At 44.1% G+C, this 23640-nt stretch overlaps 1 protein-coding gene across 1 annotated transcript in view; it reads right to left on the bottom strand.

Annotated features, from left to right (window-relative positions):
* Positions 1–2522: 2522 nt before the first annotated feature.
* LOC103256374 (insulin receptor substrate 2-like) overlaps positions 2523–23640 on the bottom strand; it is a 28305-nt gene continuing 7187 nt past the window's right edge. Inside the window, exon 2 of the mRNA XM_008054256.1 lies at positions 2523–4982. Coding sequence (XP_008052447.1) covers positions 4978–4982 — 5 coding nt within the window. The 3' untranslated portion in view covers positions 2523–4977. The remainder of the gene's footprint in view (positions 4983–23640) is intronic.

The raw sequence follows: 23640 nt of genomic DNA on the forward strand, positions 1-23640 counted from the left end.
TGTTTTGTTTTTAGTTGGAGTCTCACTCGGTTGTCCAGACTGGAGTGCAGTGGCCACTCCCAGCCACCGCAGCCTCGCCTGCCGGGCTCCGGCGATCCTTCTGCCTCCGCCTTCCGAGTAGTCAAATTACAGGCACGTGCTACCAGGCCCGGTTGATTTTTTGATTTATTGTAGGGATGAGGTCTCGCCAAGTTGCCCAGGCGGGTCTCGAACCCACGGGTTCGGGCCATCCACTCACCTCAGCCTCTCAAAGCACGGGATGACAGGCTGAGCCACCGAGTCCAGCTACCCCAGGCTGTTCTTGAACCCGTGGGCTCAGGCAATCCCAAAGTGCTGGGATTACAGGCTTGAGAAATCGTGCGTGGCCTAAACATGCATCTTTTGAGCCAGCCCCCGAGGCCATCAATGGGTCTGAACCCAACTCTTTCAAAATCGGTTGCACTGGGATCTTTGTCCTTCCTGTAATGCAACGTTCTTATAAAAGTCTCCAAACTGGTTTGGAGCGAATGTTTCCAGGACCTGTGGGCCTTCGAAATAATGCCACCTCCACGGATATGATCTACAGTGGTCCTCTCGGGTGAACCATTTGCCTATTCCTATCTTATTCGACGCCCCTGGAATGACAAGGGCCATTTGCCCCTTCACCGTTATAAGGTTAGCAGACTGGGGACATCAAGCCTTGCAGATTCACAGCTCTGCTAGAACCTTCCATCCGGGCACGAACAGGAAGACGCTGGCCTGTGGTCACCCCTGACAAGTTCCCACACACGCCACCATGTGAGCCAGTCTTGCTGACTTAAAAACAATCATTTAAAAATCACCTTCCAAATTGCTCTGATTTTATTTGTTCAAGAGACGACACGCACATTATCCCATGACTCCAATTTTAGGGCAAAGTGGAGGTAAAGAAAAATATTTCAGGCCTGGTGCATTTAAATCTCAGCACTTTGGGAGGCGGGAGGATCGCTTGAGGCCAGGCATTTGAGACCAGCCTGGGCAACAGAGTGAAATGCCATCTCTGCAAATAAATAAATACATATGCACATAAAGTTTAAAAACAAATTTAAAAGGAAAAAATATTTCAAACGAGGAGGTAACACTGTCCTTGATAAAAATGCACAGGCATCATTGGGCCTGACGCATTTGCGTCTTGTGTTCCAGAGGTGTGGAGTGGTATTTCTGCACGCAGGTCGGGGAAGGAACAGAGAGTGCTGAGCGGACTCTAGGCTGCCCTGCTGGAATGATTCCTGGCCCTGCCACCCACGGAATGCGTGTATGTCTGTATTCAAGTAAGTCATTCTGTCTCATCTACAAGGAGGAACCCCAAATAACCCAGAATTTATTTATAAAACATTGTGTATGTATTCTTACCTGTTTAAACTTCAGCCACCTTCAAAGTGCCATCAAGATGCTTTCTCTACCGGTCAAAACAGTTTTTGAACTTGTCCACTTTGATGCCTTTTAGTGGTTCTGTCGTTTTTTGTTTCACCTCTTACACGTTGCCAAAATGTTTCCCTTCGAGGACTCTTTTCATTTAGGGAAACCAAAAAAAAAAAACACCGCTTGGGGCGAGATGGCATGGAAAGGGAGGTGGGGCACGGGGTCATGTCGTTTTAGCCAAAAACCTGCTGAATACTCAACATGGTGTAGGCAGGTGTGCTCGTAAATCACCCCTCACGAAATGGGCAAAAGTGTTGAAAGAATCTCCAAAAAAAGGCTCACTGAAGCCGGACACAGCCTCTCCCAACAATGCTAGCTGGTACACTACTGCCAATGGGTTCCTAGAATACTCGCCTAATGGGGAAAAGCCTGTACATCAAGGGGTCCGCTCTCCAAAATATAATTCTGGTTTTTTCATGTCCTCCACTCATACCATGAAGACAGCAACTCCTGCCTCCTAAGTTTGCTATGAGCTCTTGGGACGTTAGTATTTGTGAGGCATTTAAAGTGACATCCTGCCTATTGTAAGGATTCTATATATAAAGAAAATTAACCATTCTTTTGTTTGTTTTTTTGTTTGTTTCATAATGCATGCATGTTTTCATAAATGTTGTGATCCAAGGGTCTTTTCTGGTTTTCAGAATGAAAGTTTTAAAAATAAAAGGTGTAAGGCCGGGCGTGGTGGCTCACGCCTATAATCCCAGCACCTTGGGAGGCTGAGAAGACTGCCTGAGCCCACGGGTTCGAGACCAGCCTGGGCAACTTGGCGAGACCTCATCTCTACAATAAAACAAAAAATTAGCCGGGCAAGGTGGTGCATGCCTACAGTTCCAGTTACTTGGAAGGCTGAGGCGGAAGGATCACCAGAGCCCAGCAGGTCGAGGCTGCCACGGCTGTGAGCGTACCACTGTACTCCAGCCTGGGCAACAGACTGAAACTCCAACTCAAAAAAAAAAAAGAAAACAAACGTAAAAGGTGTTGAAGTACTTTTAGTACCTTCATATTGACTCAGTTACTCTAAGAGGAGGTCAGCTCTCGATGACACTCAGAATCCACCCAGAAAACAATCTTGGAAGCTGCACTCATTTCATAAATAATGTATTTTATTTTATTGCATATGGCTATTAAGGAGGGCATCCATGATCAATAGACTACAGACAACGCACTATTCTATCCAGTTCATTCCCGTCTCCAGCGGCAACACGCTGACTCCTAGATGCAGCGTGTCCCGTGGAAGACAGAGCAAGATAAGTTAAGTCTTTTGTCATAGCACAACAGCGAGAAATATATTTAACATCTCGATATCCAGAAACAATACGTACCCCAAAAGAAAACACTGTTTAATAACTGTTAAAGTTTATATAGCAAAAAATATTTTAAATTTAAGGTAAGTCAGGCAAAATGTACAAAGACCTAATATACATCGTGAAGTTTTTAGCAAACATAACATTTATACATTTTGGTTCCATTCTGTAAACTAAATTAAAAATGTAAATATTGCATATGCCTTTTTCTTTTTTGAAATGTACAGGATAGAGGAAAATTGAGTCTATTGTCGACTCTTTTATTTTGCTTGTTTTAAGTTGCAGTATGAGCATGAACCATGTGTATGGTGTCGTGACTATTCTAAAGAGAGAGGGAGCATTAAGTAGGTATGCGTCAATACACTGTAATCAGCAGGGGCGATATTCAGTCCTATCGTACCTGTGGGGGTTGGAAAACAAATACCACCCACCGATTCCTGTTCCCCAAACTAAATAAAACCTTTAGGGCATTTTATACATCTTTAATAAAGTACATCATACACAGAAATTGACCTTCAAACTAACATCGTATGGTCTGTGCACTGCTGTGATGTGTAATTTCAGAAAAGTAAAATCTTAAGAATGTCCAGGGGGATCACTTTACATTCAACTTTGTCTTGCAATACAATCCTCTGTTCTAAAGTTCAGCACGGAAGCAGGAAGACTTTTGCATTGCCATTAAATATATGTTTAAGACATTGAATTTTTTTGGTCTTCCTCTAAAAAAGCCTCATTTTATTAATGCATTATTCTATAGTGATATATACCTATATATTTATATATATTTTTTTCTCAAAAAAACCCCCCAAAACCCAACTACTCACATCTCCAATGAATTAGTGTAACCTCTCCATGACTATCAGAGAAGGCAGGCACTGGGGTGCCCCCATGGGAGGAGAAGTCACTAGCCCTCCAACTGTGTGTGTATCAAGAGAGTCACAAGATTCCAGAACATTTTGCTGGTCAGGTTCAGCAGTTTTAGGTGACATCTGCGATAATTGCCACAACACTGATATTTTCAGAACACTGAAAACATGAAACAAGGATAAGTCTTGTCAGGAATTTCTTCGACAAGGAACATGTACCGCAAGATTGTTTTTCTTTTTCCGTTTCCATGAATAACATAGGAGCTGGAATGCCTCTTTAGATCAGTTTCTTCTCCTTTTTTTTTTTTTTTTTCTCTCTCTCTCGTTTTTGTTCAGGGCAGACTCGCTGGCTGTCATAACAGCATTTTATTAAGGATAATACATTTTTTTAAAAAGTGAATCTGCCAGATCTGGACCACCCTTGAATTGCAAGCATGCCTACGTGAATTTTTGGTTAAAGAAATGCAAGCCCAAGATTAAGATAGCAGAGACATTTGAGCTTGTAAATAGGATAAAAGGCTTTTGCAATTTGAAGTACCTACATAAACATCTACATAGAGAAGATTAAACAAGTCTGTTGAAGGTAAAAAGAGATCTACATCCCCTTCCCAGATCCCTGCCCTCCCCCCCACTACCCAATACAGTTGATTTTTCAAAAGTAGGTTGCTTCAGTTACATATAATAATTATTATTTATTCATCTGTCTTCAAAGTCCAATCCCAGACTTCACTTCTGTTGAGAAATGTCAGTCCCACACAGGGCTCTGTATGTAAGTAAACATTGCAGGTACCTGGATTGGAATCCAACAAGCAGCTGTCTACTTGAACCAGTCCAATAAGGCCGATGACCGTACTCCAGAGAGACACAGGAGGTCTCGTAGGACCCCAGCCACGCACATCTGGCTTTACCTTGAACTGAGGTAGGACTGTGGTAGTTTTGAGTATAAGCCAGTAAATACCAGATTTTACCACTTTCATGGGTATTGATAGAATCTCCTAGCATGCTGAGGGATACACTCGCTTTGCCAAAACGAAAGTAAGAAGCAATTAAGACACTGGCCACAATTTAAGAAGGCCAATGGAGAACATCCCATTTTCTTGAGAATAACTTCTTCAGTTAATTTTGTTTAAAAACAAAACACAAACAGCACAATGATGAGCGTCCCGTGCGGGGACACACGAGAGAGGCAGGTGCTGGTTGCCTCGTTGGTTCCTTGTCTAATGTAGTCCACAGATGTTCCAAAATTAGGAATTGCTCAGATCCAAAAGAAAATTGTAAGCAGCTTCGAACTGAAAAACATGTTGAGTATCTTCTTTCAATGACATCCTCTGATGTGTGACATCATGGTGATAAAGCCAGAGAGAGCTTCACTCTGAAAAAGAAAAAAGAAAAGTGAACAGAGACTCTCCCCGGAGTGGAGCAGTCTCCAGAGTTCTAGAAAAGACCCCTCCTTAAGCCACTTCTGTGATGTGTGTGACGTTCATAAAATGATGCCCTTTGAGACGCAAACACACATTCGTTGTTTTCCTGACACAAGTTCAATGGGTAAACTCTGATATGGCTTTCCTGAAAGGATGGCTGTTTAGTTTGTGATGACACTGTCAATACAGTGAGGTGCAGGTTTTCAATTTAAGAAATATATTCACACGTGCTTTTGTGAATCATTTCATCGAATGAGATATAAGAGACACAGGGGCATGATTTTAGCCTGCAAACTGAGTGTCTGTTCAACCTGGGAGCTATCTCACTCTCAAGGTTTTAGTTCTTTGTGTGTTGTGTGGAGTGAAAAAACCACCATCTTCCTCACATGGTGACGAAAAGATGAAAATGTGTGATGTGTGTTAAAATGCTCCATAAACTGGGCTTATTCTGCGAATGTGTATTATATGAAGGGGACCCAAAAAAACCCCGGAATTAATTTAGAAAAAATTGTGCATTTACTCTTACATGTTTATACTTCAGTCACCTTCAAAGTACTTTCTGTTTGCTGCAGTACACCTATCGAGACAATTTTTCAGCTGCTCAAAATAGTTTTTGAACTCATCAATTTTGATGCTTTTTAGTGCTTCTGACGTCTTTGCTTCACCTCTTCCACATCGGCAAAATGTTTCCCTTTGAGGACTTTTCTCATCTGGGGAAACCAAAAATAGTTGCCTGGAGCGAGATCAGGTGAATAGGAAGGGCGGGGCATGGAGGTCATGCAGTTTTGGGGCCAAAACTGCTGAACACTCAGCACGGTATGCGCTTGTAAATCACTCATGATGAATTTGGCAAATGCCTTGAAAGAACCTCTCTCTCTCTATATATATATATATTATATATATATATATATGTGTGTGTGTATATATATATATATATATTTTTTTTTTTTTTCCACTGAAGCCTAAGGTAGCTTCTCCCCACAATGCTAGCTGGTCCACAGATGCCGATGGGTTCCTATAACAGTTACCTAGCAGAGGAAGCTTGGACTACAAGATGCCCGTCCTCCAGAAGATAAATTTGGGTTTTTTGAGGTCCTTCTTTGTATTATGAGAGTGGAGGAACTAGCGAGTGCCTCTGTCCCCAGATTATTTCCGACTGGACAATCTAGCCTCTTTAAAAGTGCCCAGGCTAGCAAAGCTCTGTAGAGGGACACTTGTTACACAACCGTCCACATAAGGAAAGGCTTCTTCTCATCTCCCTAACTTCCATATGCTCCAGTTTAAATAAGACCCTCTTTTGCTGTGCTCAGAGGGGACAGGGCGTCAAAATGCTAGCCAGATCTAACTGCTTCCTTCCTCCCAGGGAGAAGGGCCAAACATCTTTACCCTTTCCTCAATTTCTAACATTTTAAGCCTATTTTTACCTGATACGTTATTACTTCAAGAAATAGAATACCTTGGAAGATTCTGGCATTTCATACCATGTCGCTACTTTTTTTTTTTTTTTGAGCTTTTTGGTTTTCTTAACCAAAATGGTGATTGTTAATTTTCCTCACTTGTCACAGCCATGGTGAGCATGGCTGGTTGGGCCTTGTCTTAAACAGGCATGTTTTGTTCCTCTGTAGCTGGGCTTATGTATGACACTCTTGGGCTCTCTTACGAGATCATTTAGAATTCTCATCCTAGACTCACCACACTCCCTGGTTTACTTTTGTGTGCATCTAATTCTCTTCCCTCCATTGTGCGTTCAGGGGACTGATTCCAGCAAGAAAGAAACTTCTAGTGTACCCTGGAGCTGAGAGTGAGTTCCTAAAACCCATCCTAGAACCAGAGAAACAAAAGCTGGTACAAGAGTGCATGTCAGGGGCAAACATTGTATCTTTTCATGCCTTATTTAAAATGCTTCCCACAAGGTGACATTTTGAAGTTGTGCTACTTTATCTTATTTTTAAAAAGTTTTATGCTCTTTAAAAATGTAACAGGTGAACAATTTTCTCCCAATGAATTGCAACAGAAAGCAGGGCCCACAATTCCTATTTTTTTTTTTTTTTTTTTTTTTGAGTTGGGAGTCTCACTCTGTCACCCAGACTGGAGTGCAGGGGCCGCTCCCGGCCACCGCAGCCTTGACCTGCTGGGCTCCGGCGATCCTTCTGCCTCAGCCTTCCGAGTAGCCGGAATTAAAGGCATGCGCTACCACGCCCGGCTGATTTTTTGACTTACTGTAGAGATGAGGTCTCGCTGCCCAGGCGGGTCTCGAACCCGCGGGCTCAGGCAACCACATTTCCTCTTAGGGAAAGATCAGTGCCCTTACTATTTTCATTCATTCTTGTGATTTTCAATCCCAAGAGACTGCCATGAGACTCTAATTGTTTGCATCCCTTAAAACAACAACAACAACAAAGAATTGGGCATTTGCTAAGATCCACTTCGACTTACATTTCACCCTGTCAATCAAATTCTGATTAGGACTGACTTCCACGACCATCCCAGAGCAGGTAACCAAGACCCTGTGAATCCACTTAACAGAAAGATTTCTAGTCAAAGCTTCCTTTATTTTTACACCGACGATTAGCTAAATGTGAACTCCAAGTCCATTATCTTGGAAACAGCTAAGCAAGGAAGTTATTCAATTTCTCAGACATCCACGCTCATTACACAAATGGCGGGTTAATTATTGCTAAAAAAAATTACTCTTCGTTTTCATTTGCGAATTCACTGGGCTACTAACAGTCTCACTGTTTTCAAGGCTGCTGTATTGCTGTGAAACCCAACTCTTTCTAACCATTAGATCTTTGGGAACCCTAACAAAGATGAACCTGTAACTTTATTTTTTGATGTACAATAGTCACCCATACTTTACTCTCTAAGCATTAGCATTATTAAAGAAAAGAGCTGATATACCACGTGGAAAATAATTTATCCGTCATTTATTCACACAACGACTTTTTCACAATTTTCTCTTTTCAAGTTTGCTGTGGCATGGGGCCTCACGGATGACTTGGGGGAAGAAGGATGATTTTTTTAAAAGTATTAGTCTAGGGAGATTAATCTGTCTGTGGCACATGTGAAGGACACAAGAAGGCTCAGGCAGGGGAGACCAGAGACAGGACGGCCACCAGCTCAGAGGTCAGGCACGCGGACACCCACTATGCAGAGTTTCACACACGTCAACACACGGCAACATCAACACGCGTGCAGTATGGATGGAACTTGTCTCCTGTTAGGTTAAAGACAACTAACTGCTGGGAAAAGGGAAGGAAGTGAGACTGCTGGGTCTGCCCCTGGACCACGGGGCTCGGGTTCATGCAGATGGCAGAGGTAGCCTGCAGCTCACAGACCTGCTCTCCATCACCCACTCACCAGAGGATCCTCCCTCAGTGACAGGGTGGCCGAAACAGGCTCCCATGGTGGCAGCTGATGGAGCGACGGTCTGAGCTGCTGGGAAGTACCCACCCAAACATATAGAGAATGAAAGTACCCACCCAAACATATAGAGAATGAGCCCTAAGACACCACCTTTAGTGGAAGAGCCAAAGAAGGCCGGCGAGGAACAGGCTATGAGCACATCTAAATGGGATCCAGATGAGGAGGGCTCACAGCAGAAGGCTCTGGATAAGATGGGCACCCAAGAAACAAATGCTCACTTGGCATGCATGTGGGAACCAGTCCACACACCTCTGGCTTCAGTTTGAGAGTACAGTTCTAGGAAGATGTCAGACAGACCAGGCACGGTGGCTCATACCTATAATCCCAGCACTTTGGGAGGCCGAGGCAGGAGGATTGCTTGAGCCCATGAGTTTGAGACCAGCCTGGGCAGCATAGCGAGGCCTGGTCGCTACAACAAATAAAAAAATTATCCAGGAGTGGGGGTGCACACCTGTAGTCCCAGCTTCTAGGGAGGCTGTGGCAAAAGGTTCGCGTGAGCTCAGACGGTTGACACTGTAGTGAGCCATGATTGTGTCACTGCACTCCAGCCTGGGCGACATAGTAATAACCCAAACTCAAAGAAAAAAAGAAAAGAGAAGAATGCATGTAGGTAAAAAGGGATCTATTTTTAGAAAGCTAACTCTAAAGTTTTTCATCTGTTATGGAAAGAAGGCCTAAGACAAGAGCTGTCTGCCACAATGGGTGTCTAAAGGGAGCCGGTGGTGGAATCTTTGCTGCAAGCACTAGCAAGGGCCCTGAGCTAGCCTCCACAGGAGGGAACAGGCCTGGAGAAAGATGCCTGAACTAAAAAGCTTGACATGCACAGTTGCTCAGGCAGGCTCTCTGTGTCTAGATGCGCATTCAGACTCTAGACACCAAGAGTGGGTGCCCCTGCTGACAGCCACCGAGGAAGCACTGTACCCGCCACCCACCGGCTCATCCAGGTCACTCCCTGTCTCAGGAAGAAGGGAGAAAGGCAGGAGTTCCTGTGGATTTGCACCTTGGAATGGGAGGGCACTTTGGCCTTTTTTACCTATTTACTTTTAAAGTACATTGAGTGATCCCTCCCCCTGAAAATTAGCCTTGTTCACCCAGACTAGAGAAGCCAATTTTTTTCTGGCACTGCTACATCTGATATCCTTGACCTTTAAAAATGCATGCTTCCTAAAGAGGAGATTCCAGTAAGAAATTATTTATTGTATGGTCTATGCCAATTTTACTAGAAGAACAGATTAATAACTTTACAGTCACTCTCCACTCAGTTTTCCTTAAGAAAAGAGACATTCTTTGAGCCCCTCAGGTGTAAAACAAAATGTAAAACAGTAAGAATCTCACGTTACTGGTGAACACAACTACTGAAGCCCAGCACCCATTCTGCTCCTAGAGGCAATGTGCATCTAAAAATGCAAACACATCGACATTTTTTGAATTTGTCATGTCATTCCACGCCGCACTACTCTGTCCTTTAGACATTGCTTTATAGGGAAATCCATTCACTGAAGTATCTGTCTAGAGTTACCTGAGCAAAACAAAGCAAAATTAAAAAAAAATCAAGCAAACCAACAACTTTTAGCAGGCAGATGACAGTTGTTCAGCATGACATGTCATGCAATCTAGCTCTTCCTCATCTTCTTTCTGCTGTCGCCTGTGACAGATGACATCCATAAGTAGGATATGGTCTCATGTGCCAGTAATCGTAATACCCTGCAGACTTGCAATAATTCCACCCTTCTCTCTTCCATTTAGAAGAGCAATCAGAATGCAAATGAGGGCTGTCAGGAAAGCCTTCAATTTGCTCTATGTCACCACCCCCCAAAAAGAGAGAAAAAAGGAAGAGAAAAAGAAAACAAATCACCAAAAAAACTCTGTTATTACAACAAGGAGGAAAGCTTCCTTGTAGTGTATGGATCAAACACTGACACTCGCCCCACCAGGCAGCTGGGTGCCACGATTCCAAGCACCTTACAGAAAACTAAAGCAAACACTGAGCCTCGAATGTGGCTCCATTTGCTGCAGGAAATCAAGTCAGGCAGCATTTTAGACATGTATTCTGACTCAATGTTACTTTTTCTTTACGTTTCTCACGATAATTTGGGCTTGGATATGTCTGACTTCAAGGTCACCTGTCAGTGCTCAGGATCCAGTGCGTACACCTGGGTCATGGCCACTCTGCCCACAAAGGCCCTGGTTCTCTCTGCAGAGAGCCTTGTGGGTCCCAAGTAAGGTCCCATGTAAGGTCTCACATAGAGCCCCATGTTGGGCCCATGTAGGCTTCATGTATGTATCATTCTATGTAAGGTTCCATGTAGTGCCCCTTGTAAGCTAAGGTCCCATGAAAGGTCCCATGTAGGACCCATGTAGGCTTCATGGAGGGTCCCAGGTAGGGTCCCATGAAGCATCCCATGTAGTGCCCCACGAATGCCCCCATGTAAGGTCTCATGTAGAGCCCCAACACAGCACCCAAAAAAGGGCCCATGCAGGACCCACGTAGACTTCACGTAGGGTCCCATGCAAGCTAAGTCTCATGAAAGGTCCCATGTAGTGTCCCATGTCGGGCTCAGGCAAGGTTTCATGTAAGGTCTCATGTAAAAGCCCATGTACGTTAAGGTGCCATGCAGGGTCCCAGCAGGGCCCAGCACAGGGCCCCACATAAGGCCCCTGACAGCACCCACGGGGGGTCCCATGGAGGGCCTAGCACAGCGACTCATGGCGCAGCTGAAGGAAATGGGCCTCAGAGGCCACTAAGGAGCAACACTGGACCATCCAGAGAGCAAATTCGCTAAGTGAAAAAGCTTTCATGTTCTGTCCTATCTGGACGAGGTGTGTTATAAACACAGAGGGTGCCAGAAAAGGTAGACACATTTTAAGAAGGGAAAAAACTGTATTAAAATTATAATACTCAATAAGATGAATGCAAGTCATGTTTGACTTCTGCAGTTCCAAGAGGTGCTCACAGTGGTTCCCAGCAGCATCCAGACGCTTCTCTTAACATCACTTAAAGTGTGTATACGTTTTTTGGGCACTGCCCCCCCATGCTAATTTGCAAGACCAAAGGAAACAACACACTTCTTAAAATTAAAATGTATTTTAATTTGTAGTAGCAAGTATGACTAAGACAGAAATGAGCCCTCTGGGGAATTCAAACACGTCAGTGTCTAGGCATATCGCAGTGCCCAGTTTAAACCTTTTATGTTAAACATAGAATTGCGAGGGAAAATAAACTTTTCAGTTGCAGGAGAAATTCCTAGAAAAATGAACCTGATAATTTAGTATCTCCTTACTTTGCTAAAAGCAAAAACACTCTAAGAATATGGAAAAAAAAAAAAGAGTAAGGTTGGGCGTGATAACGAACAAGCCAGAAATTCTAAGAAAAACAGTTACTTGAATTTTTCTTTTAAGCTGGAAAAAAAAGTACATATCATGTAAAAGGAAAATATGGAAGGATAAGTACTCTATAACAAATGAGGGCAGTAATTTGCTCTCCAACGTTACCCCAAGATTCAGAACTTTCTTTTATAGGAGCTCATCATTTCCACTGACAAAGTTATTTCGCTTCCAATGCTTGTTATTAAAGAAACTTCCTGACATCAAGTTGTAACTTGATGTTAATAACACCATACAAAGCGAGGTGAGACATCTAGTTGATCTAGTTGTCTCCCAGGAGGGTTAATAAAAGGAATCCTTCCTCCTTGAACTCCTGTTTAATCCTTCGCATAAGAAGCAGGCCTCCCAAACTTATACCCGCTGCCCTTCAAATTTCCTCTACACCAAGTTTCCTACACAGGAATCCGTATTTGTTGTCCAGCACGCAGCCCCAGCAGACTTTACAGCACAGTACTTAGATGGCTGCTTCTTTTCTGGGTTTGTTGACAAAAACTCTGACACGTGCAGAATGGGAGCTGTTCTGTGTGTCAAGAATTCCCCCCCAACCCTCCGCCTGCAGCTCCATCTAAAACCCTATGAGAAACAGAATCAATTATTATCCAGCACAAAGACCTGACAGTCAAAAATGGCCCCTGAATTGCCTGGTAGGCCCCTTCTCATCAATGACAAAATTCTAGACCTCTCTTAGAGAGGCAGATGAGAAAGTATAAATGGCGTGGTGACGTCTCGGTGCAGGGTGGGGGAACAGCAGGGTCCTCGGCTTCTCTCAGGAAGCTTTTCTCTCTGCTCCCCTTTGATTATGACGTGATAGGTGGGGACCGGGCAGGAGCAGACTCTGGTCCCTGTTGCTCAGGGCCCCAGAGTGCCAATGTCCACACTACACCACTAGCTCCTTACACAACTCTCATAAAAGGAATTGAACACTAGTCGATGGCTGTGTGCTTCGTGGATCTGTCTCCCTCGCTGAATGATGTCTGGGAACCTGCCTTTCTTCCCTTACTGTCCCCAGCAGTCAGCACTGTGCTGGTTAGGTCCTTAATCATGCTTGTGAAATCAGCCTGAAGACAAAGCCCCAGTGGTTTAGCCATCTTTCAGAGGCAGAAAAGCAAAGTAGATGTTCTAAAGGCGAACAAGGCTTTAGGATTGTGTGAGACCCAGAAGAAAAGAACGTCCTTTTCAGCTCACGTGAGGTGATGTTCTAAGGCAGAGGTCAGTAGAGCGTGGCCCCATCTGGCCTTTTGCCTGTCTCTGCAGATAAAGTTTTATTGGGACACAGCCCTGCTCCCTCATTTACAAATGGCTGCTTCCTACCATCCGCAGACCGGAGCAGCTATGACAGAGACCGCATAGCAATCAAGCCTAGGTGGTTTCCTACCTGGACCTTTATGTCACAAGTTTGCCAACCCTTCTAGGGAGCTCATGAACACGGCAACTTGCCTGAAGAGAGTCAGGCAAGCGTGTCAAAATGCACCACCTAGTTCCATCTGCGTGATCAACCTGGAGACTAGTTGATACCCTTCTGAAAATTATCTGCACGCGTACGTACTTTAGAAATGCAACACTATCTACTAAAAACCACGCTATCCTATTACAGACCCCACTGAAAATAAGGACACAAGTCATAGAATCATTTATGAAGCCAGCACACTTTTGGAATTAATTTCTCTTAGCTGTGGCTCTTCCACTTGCCTTTTCATGCGTAACCCAAAAGTGCTAAATCGACTTGACTGTTCCTAAATACATCCTGTACAACTAGTATGTTTGACTCAAATGGAGGTAAAGAAAAGGCTGACCTGTGAGATTTGCAATTCATAAAAGGTCTTAAGTCCTTTCCCTTTTCTTTCATCTGAGAATGTGACTATAAGCATGAAGCCTCTGCCCAAAGAAAATTTGAGCTAAGTGACATAACTTGCATTAAAATTGCAAATATCTGATGAACAATGTTAATTTTTTTTTTTTTTGAGTTGAAGTCTCTCACTCTGTCACCCAGACTGGAGTGCAGTGGCCGCTCCCGGCCACCGCAGCCTCTGTCGGCTGGGCTCTGGCTATCCTTCCACCTCAGCCTTCCAAGGAGTTGGAACTACAGGCGCACGCTACCACGCCTGGCTAATTTTTTTGATTTATTGTAGAGATGAGGTCTCGCCAAGTTGCCCAGGCGGGTACCGAACCCGTGGGCTCAGGCAATACACTCAATTTAGCCTCCCAAAGCTCTTCGATTACAGGCTGAGCCACCAAGCCCGGCCAATATTAATTATTTTCCCAGATTTAACACAAGTCTGTACATGAGTTTTTGCTGATCTAAAAAATATGTATTCTGTGGACATCACAAAAATGTTTATGTTGTTTAGAAATTATAAGACCTATTTATCATATTTTTCCTATCAAATTAAAAAATGTAAAATAATTATTTATTCAATATGTATCCATCTACTCACCTCGGCCTCCCAAAGCGCTGGGATGACAGGCTGAGCCCCAAGTCCAACTGAGCACGTAGCCTTTAACTGCAAGATCTACTCGAAAGCCAAGGATGAAGGATCAAACTCTACTTGGTAATTGCAGCACAAACTGTCTCCGCACAGGCCAAAGAATCTACTCCCTCCAATCTATCACTTCAGAAACAAGCTGCACAGTCGGGCACAGAGGCTCATGCCCATAATCTCAACACTTTGGGAGGCAGAAGTGAGAGGACTGCCTGAGCCCAGGAGTTCAAGACCAGCCTGGGCAACTTGGTGAGGCCTCATCTCCACAACAAATCAAAAAACTTAGTCGGGTGTGGTGGTGCGTGCCTGTACTTCCGCCTACTTGGAAGGCTGAGGTGGAAGGATTGCCAGAGCCCAGTTGGTCAAGGCTTCAGTGGCCGTGAGCATGCCACTGCACTCCAGACCGGGTGACAGAGTAAAACTCTGACTCATAGAAAACCAACCCCCTCCCCCAAACAAAAACAAACAAGCTGTGGCTTCCTGGGAATGGAGCAATGACCTCGTGCAACCATCTCTATGCCTTAACCCACATGTCATCCCCATAGTTCCACGTGATACAGGTTAGAAGGCAGTGGCCACCCTGGCAGTGGCTGGAATGCTCGAGCTGGTGTCCAGGAACCAGCCTTGCAGCCTTCACAGCTATGTCTCTAAGCCTGCTCCCTCTCGTGAAGATGGGGACACTACCTCTCCTGCCTTCACTTCCGCAGTGGGGTCACAGTGAAAGCATCAAATGAGAGTCTATGTATTGAATGTATGCCTTAGGAATACCCACAAGATATGTAAGCACATAGAGATATCTCCACTCACAAAGAAGCACGTGCTATCAAGCGTGACTTGCATCGTGTGACTGGATTCCTTCGGCTTTCTTTGAACACCTTCAAATCATACAGACATGTCGCCACACGCTGTGTCCTGAGCTACAGACTTCTCAAGGCCAGGCGCCCCTGAGCTGCCTGGGAGAGACGGGCTCCTCCCACCCTCCCTTGCTGGCTCATTTCTGGATGCCAGCAGTGGTATCTCTTAGTGCACTGGTCACACAGCTCTTTTTTACTCAAAATTATACCCGTGAATGACAACATGAACAACCACAACTTCAAGCAGCAAAAAAAAAAAAAAAAAAAAGCAACCAATGAATGCACAAAAACAATAGCTAATGGCTCCGAGGATAAAATGAATAAACTTGTTTTAATTAGACAGAAGCAGAACAGAAGTGGGATTGTTTTTCTGGGGGGGGTCACTCCAGGCCAACTGAGAGCTGCGAAGAGTGTCGCCTTTGCCTGGCTGCTGTCTCCACGCCCTGTGGACGGGACAAAACACCCGGGAAGGGCGCACATGTGCACCGGGCAGACAGCTGCCCAGGCAGAACACACAGGCCCCTCTCTGCGCCACACGTGCCCGGCAAGCACAACGCGCCATCCACAGGCTGGCTCCATCCAAGACAGGCCACGGAGAGGGGGGCAGCGCTGCCCGCCTCTCTGGTTTCTACAAGAAGGCACGCTTGAGCGTAAGGTGGCATCTAGGTTCCCCTGCCACAGGTGAGAGAGATTTACATCCCCACAAAGGGCTATTTCTTGAGATCACAGGACTGGACAACGAAAGGTGCCAAGTGACCAGTGACATGGAGTTCATTTATTAAGAAAGAAAATGAAACAAGACAGTAAGACAGCAGCAGCAGCGACCAGGCCTGTCCTGGAAGTAGACACAGGGAAGCCCATCTCTGTGGTTCCTCTCCCTCCCCACCAGCCTGTGGATGCCCCACCCCCACCCACGTTGGCTGGGCTAGCTCGACTTCACATGACAGTGGGCCTCCCATGGTGCCCAAGTCCTATCAAGTTGCTGCACACAACCTTTCAGCCGGAACGCCGATGTGTCTATCGTGTCACTCGAAAACTGAAGTCTAAGCAGAGGAAACTTCCTGAAAGATCAATCTTTTAACCTTGGCAGGGCCTAAAAGGGCAATGATCTTACAGACACTTTCAAAGGTTCCTGGGCTAGGAAGGGCCTCACGTTCCAGGGGGACCCCGGGATGCCTGGGTCAGGGATCTGGGGAAAGATTGAGGGAACTGCAGGCCCGAACTCCTCCTGGAGGGTCAGCGGGGAGCGGGGACGTGTTCAGGGCCACCAGCTGTTGGACTTGGAGCAAGGACAAGCTCCCTGCTGCAGCCTCTCAGGCCCAGGAGGAGAGGCCAGAGGACGTGCAGGCCAGGGTGCGCACTGCCTCCCTGTCCGGGAGGGACACACTGAGAACACGGGGGAGACGCGGTCACAGACACGTTCCCTGCCCTCCCTTCTTGAGGAGCAGGAAAGAAGCAGCCGGAAAGAACAAAATACCCAGCAGCACAAAGATGCAACTTCCCAAACTGCTGAAGGTTTTTGGAAGAAGGAGGGGTTTATCAATTAACTCTAACGAATGCATTTCTTACACGCAAAGCATGCTGGGACTTACAGGGTCCCATGTCTAGGTGTCCTGAAGGTGTGTGAGTCCTCTAAGACTTTCAAGAATGGATTGAAGAGAGATGTATCTTTTAAATTACCTCTTGAGTAAGCAAAGGGACAGAATTCAGGACAGAGCTGACAGACACATACACAATGATTATATCCTCCATATTAGGAACTTAATAAGTTAAGCTCCAGGAGAGTATCACTCCGTGATAGTCCAACCTGGTCAACGGATTTGGCCATTTAAAATTTTCAGTCGTATCATTTTGGGATACTCCATATACATAAATTCACACAAAGTACTTGTTATTACCCCAATTTTCCTTAGCGGACAAAGACCATTTACAGTTTCTACTTAGAAGGAATAACTACCAATGTAGTTTAAACAAATAGTAAAAGATGAGGTCTCATTTTTTTAACAAAATGGATAAGCTTTTTAAAGACATTTTACGTACACCATTAGTTTCTTACGTCTTTCAGAAAAACTAAATCAAATTAAGCCTAAATTCTAAAGATAGACCTAAACATTCTACCAAGTTTTAAAAATTATGCAGGCTACAAATAACCACACACAGTTGGCTGGAGTCCATTTATTAAATGTGCCTTTTCCTCACCAACAGGCTAAGATGACACCAGAATCCATGCAACATCTAGCCTAGGCTTCCTTAAGGTCTTACACCTTGAGCTCTAAACTCACTCCATTAGTGCTTGTGCTTTCTTATGAAACACAGTCATAGAGGTTAATAAATTATCTGTATACTTGCTACTTTGTATCATTTTTGTTTCCAACTTAGCTGAAGAATGAAACGGATTTGGTTTATAAGCCCACCTTCAGCAGAATGTGCTGGGTGCCCCTCCTCAAGTGGGAGGTATAGGAACAGGCAGATTCAGCTTAGAGTCTGTTACCAGGAGAAACTTTTATTTTTTAATGAAGGCCCCGGGGTACCCAGAAGATACAGAATCAAGCAGCAACAGGCCCACCAGGAAGACGTCCCCTCTCCAGACTGGGAAAGGTCTCTCCAACAGCAGGAGACAGGTCCCATGGCTGGGCAGGCATGCTGCTTGGTGTTTCTGGGCCTCAGATTTTTCATAAAAAAAAAAAAAATTAATAGCCAGGCTTGGTGGCTAAGTCTGTAATCCCGTACTTTGGGAGGCTGAAGTGAGTGGATTGCCTGAGTCCGCGGGTTCGAGACCCACCTGGGCAACTTGGTGAGACCTCATCTCTATAATAAATCAAAAAATTAGCCGGGCGTGGTAGTGCACACCTGTAGTTCAGCTACTTGGAAGGCTGAGGCAGAAGACTCGCTGGAACCCAGCAGGTCGAGGCTGCAGTGGCCAGGAGCGGCCACTGCACTCCAGTCTGGGCGACAGAGTGAGACTCCAACTCACAAATAAAAGAAAAAAAGAAAAAAAAATCAATTAAATAAGGATAAGGTTGGGTGCAGTGGCTCATGGCTGTCATCTCAGCACTTTAGGAAGCCAAGGCGAGAGAATCACTTGAGCCCAGGAGTTTGAGACCACCTTGGGAGCAACACAGTGAGACCTCTTCTCTACAAAAGGGAAAAAAAAAAAAAAAAGCTGGGCATAGTGGTGCATGCCTATAGTCCCAGCTACTTGGGAGGCTGGAATGGAAGGATCACCTGAGCCCAGAAGTTCAAGGTGGCGATAGGCCGTGATCATGCCACTGCACTTCAGCCTGGCCAACAGAGTGAGACTCCAACTCAAAAATAAAAACAAAAATACAGAAAATAAGGATAACAACAAAAACCTACCCTACTGGGAGGTAAATACCACTTTTAAATGTTTTATAAATTATAAGGTGCTATACAAGTGTGAGTTTTTAGAATGAAGCAAGTCATTCCATGAATAAAAACCAGTGCTTTTATTTTGTGGTTTATCTTGTAAACATGTCCCAGTAGTTTTCCCAACCTTAATGACATCTCATTGTCTTCATTTTACTAGAAAACATGTGGATCTTTTTGACTTTTTAACTTATTCATTTTTTTAGAGATGGGGTCTGGCTCTACCACCCAAGCTGGAATGATAAGCTGGAATGAAAGGGCATGATCATTGCTCACCGCAGCCTCAACCTCCTGGGCTCAGGCAATCCTCCCATGTCAGTCTCCAAGCCCAGCTAATTTGTTTTTATTTTTATTTTTTGTAGAGACAGACTCTCCCTATGTTGCCAAGCTAGTCTTGAACTCCTGGCTTCGATTGATCTTTTCACTTCAGCTTCCCAAAGTGCTGGGATTACAAGCATGAGTCCCTGTGTCCGACCATAAACATCTTTTAAACATGAGCTTTCTCGCATGTGTATGTAGGAAAGCAAAGGAAAAAGTTATTTTTAAAAAGATGGATGAGTTCGCAGAAATAATTCTTACCCCACTAATTAAAGAGGGAGTGTCTTTGTGAAGCAACAGTCGAGGATAAACAGAGAAGAATCATACAGAGTCAGGAAAGGAAAGCAAAAACCTAGCACCGGGGAAGTTTCCGGAATACTACGCTTACAATGAAGACTGAGCACCGAACAAAATACCAGGAAAGCCCAGAGATCCGGGCTGCCAGAAGCCTAGGACAAGCTGACATCTAGGAATTAGGACAGCAGCAAAATGAAAGTAATGGTTTTTCAGAGAAGCAAACTTATCAAAAAACACTGCCTCACCCGATGCAGCCCAGGCGCGAGTGGAGGTGCAGGCAGGAGACATCCAGGTGGTTCTATCAGGACTTTCCAGCAAGGACACCCACAGGCCCAGCAGGGATATCCCATTCTTTGTGGCCAAGAGCGCCTGGAGCCTCTGCTGATGGGGTCACAGTGGCTGTCCAGAAAGTAGCCCTGGTGGAACACTGCCCACGTGGACTCCAGGGACACCTGGGCGGCAGAGACCAGGTTTCTCATTTCTGTAGTATCTCCCATAATATCAACTCCCATGCCGGGCATACACTGCACTCTCCATAAATTGGCTAAAAATGTCAACTGTGTTCCGCCTTTTGGAAATGGCTGAAGACCCAATGAATTCTGGACCCTCCAAAGGACCTGGATGAACTCGAGGTTCACAAAGACCAATGCTTATCACCCAGTGTTATTCCAAGAACTCAATTAAATGCGCCATGCTGGGAAACTTGGATATGATGTTGCAGTGACTATTCCATTTGGACTAAGACCACTAAGAAGCCACCACTGCTGATAAACCAGGGCACAAATAAGAGTAAAAAGGAAAACTGAACCAAGGTGAATCTTTCTTCTGCACCGTGAACATTTTCATCTAACTCTAAATGCCTAAACGTCATTATATTGGGAAGCTATATAACCTTTAAGACAACATTCCCATTGAAAAAACTCACCAAAACAAATAATCTCAGCAATGTCTGCACATTTGCTAATGTTTACATTCATAATGGTTTTGTGTGGCTTTCGTATCTAGGACTTCCACACAGTTCATTATTATAGTTTTGATTTTGTTTCCTTTCTCAACCAGCTAAATTAAAGTTAGTTTTCTGAAACGGACTGCAATTAAAATAAATGTACACTCCTAAGCTTGTACTCTAAAACAGAAAGGAAAATTTTGAAGTGTTACAACAAATGCGTTTTGCTAAAGCATATGTAAACATATTTTCAAATGAACTGTACATTTCTTAGAGGCCTGCTAGACAGTGTAACAGAAGTCCTTTGTAGACGTTTCATAGAACTCATGTGATAGCTATCAAAGGAAGAAGGCAGGGATAGCTTATGGATTTGTTTTCTATTTCAGTTGCAAGTGTAAAATATCATTTTAGGTGACTTTTATGTGAGAAGACAATAAGAGATGAATATCTACTGTCCTAGCGGAATAAAACAGAAGTAAATCGCTTCAGCCATTTATTTTTTAGAAACTGCATCCAAGTATCCAAGTTTTGGGGTAAGACACCGAACACTGGAGTCTCCTTTTCCAGAAACTTCTGTCGTCTGGGGAGCTGAAGAGTTCTGCAATGTCCATGGTAAACCAGGGTCCTGGTACCTCCATTTCTGACCTCTTCAAACAAAAGCAAGCTCCCCACCACACTCCCCAACCATGGTTTGTTTAATCCTGCTTACTGCCTGGAGTTTCTAAAGTGTTGTTTGCATGGTTTTTAAATTTAGTAAGGAAATCCTGGCCTAGTTCCCAAACTTTTCTCCCTGCTTCACAATTCCCTTTATTTATCCATCCACGGAGGGGGGGCACGTGGGGGACGGTGGGGAGACCCTAACAAAGAAGAAGCAGAGATGCTACCCCGGTGTGTGCTGGGCCCCCGGCAGGGCAGTCGGATGGAGTGAGTATAACCCATGATGCATGATAGCATGAGGGGCAGCTCCTACCACAGGCCTGGGTATCTGTGGGTCGGAGGGTCACTGACTTCAGTCCCTAATTTCGGTGGCTTCACAGCATTGGGTACCTTAGGTGAATGATCATTCCCAGGCCCTCTGCAGAAGGCACACGTTCTCAGAGGGATCCAAACTTGCTCAGGGAGAGCACTCTGGTCTACTGGGGAAGACTGTCTATGCAGCACAGCATAAACATGACCCCTGTGAGTTTTACTGACTACCTTGGTAAGTGCTCAACCAACCCAACCCTGCAAGGCAGGGCATTTTTGAACTTGGCTTTCCTCTTAACCTGCATGAAGTCTCATCATTCCATTCACCCTGAATAGGAAACCATTTCCATATTTTGTTTGTCCCGGGAGGCCGCTGTCTGCGTGTTCAGTGTGTCCAGCCCAGGCTCTGGGGTTGCCATCTGCTGGGAGGGATGATTTTTTCCTCTAGGATGCTGCAGGAACTCACAGCTAATGACAACAAAACACTGGATACCTACAAGAGCACAAGGCCATGCATTCGCCTATAACACCTTTGAAAACACAGACAACGTATAACATTTTTATATCTGCTAAAGTATTCTTATATGCTTTTGAAAGTGAGGTTAGTAATGTCATTAGGAAAGTAGCAACTTCTGACAAATGCATATAAAAACCATTTCTCTTCCTGTAGAAATTCAGTTAAATGATTTTTTTCCCTTAGAACTTAAAAAAATAAAAGAACCGTAAAAACATAAAGGCCCTGGTGAAATACTAAGCTCCTCAGAAGATAACCACCTAGCAATGACTGATTAGTTACTTATTGGTCCTAAGGCAAATTCTAAATTGGTTAGTTTTCAAATAAACTCACCATTAAATAGGTTAATGACTCATTTCTCAGGAAACTGCTAATGTACTTCTTCATAATGAGGAGTATATGATATTTTATCTATAGAATAAAGACACTCACAGCATGACTGAAAATACCAACTGACTCATTACTTACTGGGTCCACAGCCCAGGTTGAACTTGCCTACAAACAGCAAGAACTTAAGTTCTGGCAGATAATGAAGGCCTTTAAAAGTAAATTATCCCGAGAATTCTTTTTCTTTTCTTTAAGAAGCAAATATATGATCTTCAATATTTGCCAAATCTCTCTTCTGCCTCGTTAGTAAACACTGCCCACATGGTTGTGAACATCCATATTTCCCTGACTTACAACACGTTTCTTTACTGCATTCTCTATTTCTGGCTTCCAGGGTAGCTTTTAGCCTATATATGAAGCCACTGACGCAAACGTTCCAAAGGAAAAAAACTAATATCTCTTCTACAAACACCAAGCTGTTCTAAAGAGAATAGGCTGTGTCCTGGGAGAAAGTTACTCATCAGCACACAAAGAACTAACAGAGACATGTTACTGTTTGTATCACATTCTCCTATTCTCTCTTGATAATATTTACAAACAACTCTACCACTAATTAAACACATGACCTTGCCTAAGACACCCAACCTCCCAAAGCCTCTGTTTCACAACCTTAAAATATGTTATATTATATCAATGGTTCCCAAATTTTTATCCTCAGAACACCCTTGCATGTATTTTTTTCTGATTGTCACCACACTGAGTTGTAAGAGTCTTATGTACCTGATATTGGTGGCAGGGAGACAGCCTACTAAGTATAATATACGGTACACTTTACTAAAACCCATATCAAGAAACTGGAGGGAATATATGTTTTCCACTTTATGGACCACTGGAGGTGAGAAAACATGACCGGGACCCCCCAGAACAGAGCCACACCCACAACTTGATTGTCAACTCTCAAGTTCACTGGCAACATAAGAGCCTTGAAAGGAATATCAAGGGCTAAACTCTTCAAACTAGCAGGTGTACAAACCAATTTTTAAAAGGGGGGGGGGAGCTTTCTTACAATGTCCAGTCTTCCTCAATTGTTTCCATCTTACTTTGGGTTAATACCACATAAAAGACAAAAGGGAAATTAAATAACTAACACCCAAGTGTTAGTTTTGAAAACAACATGTTTAAAAGTTGTCTGAGGCAGGGTCCACAGTAAAATCCTAATGCTAACTAATACACATGCGCTTCCCAAGCAAACAATATGATATAAATAAAGAGAACAGGGCTGGGGGTATGAGGAGATTATGAAGCTGAACCCAACATTCCTCTTCCCTTCGGCTCAGTGATCTTGGGCAAATCATCTGGCCTCTCTAAGCTGCAGGATCTTCATTCTAAAATACAGGGTTCGAGGTGGCTGTGCCTGTGTCATAGGACTTCTTGAATCATCACATGTCACAGATATGAAAATGTCATAACACTATGAAATGAAGAAAAACATCTTTTGAATTTTACATCATTCCTTTGACCCAAAGAGAAGAGGGTCATGCAGTTATCTTTCAATATTGATCAGAATAACGGTTACACTGTCACTTCATTCAATTTCAAAATCATTAGTTGTCTACCAAGCTGTGGGACTGTCAGCTATACTTATACTTTGGAGGTGAAAGATGAACTCATTTAAGTCCACAGAATGTATAAAGATATGTAATCATATCA

This window comes from Carlito syrichta, unplaced genomic scaffold (genome assembly GCF_000164805.1).
Source record: "Carlito syrichta isolate Samal-C Ts95f unplaced genomic scaffold, Tarsius_syrichta-2.0.1 Scaffold289308, whole genome shotgun sequence".
Taxonomy (NCBI): domain Eukaryota; kingdom Metazoa; phylum Chordata; class Mammalia; order Primates; family Tarsiidae; genus Carlito; species Carlito syrichta.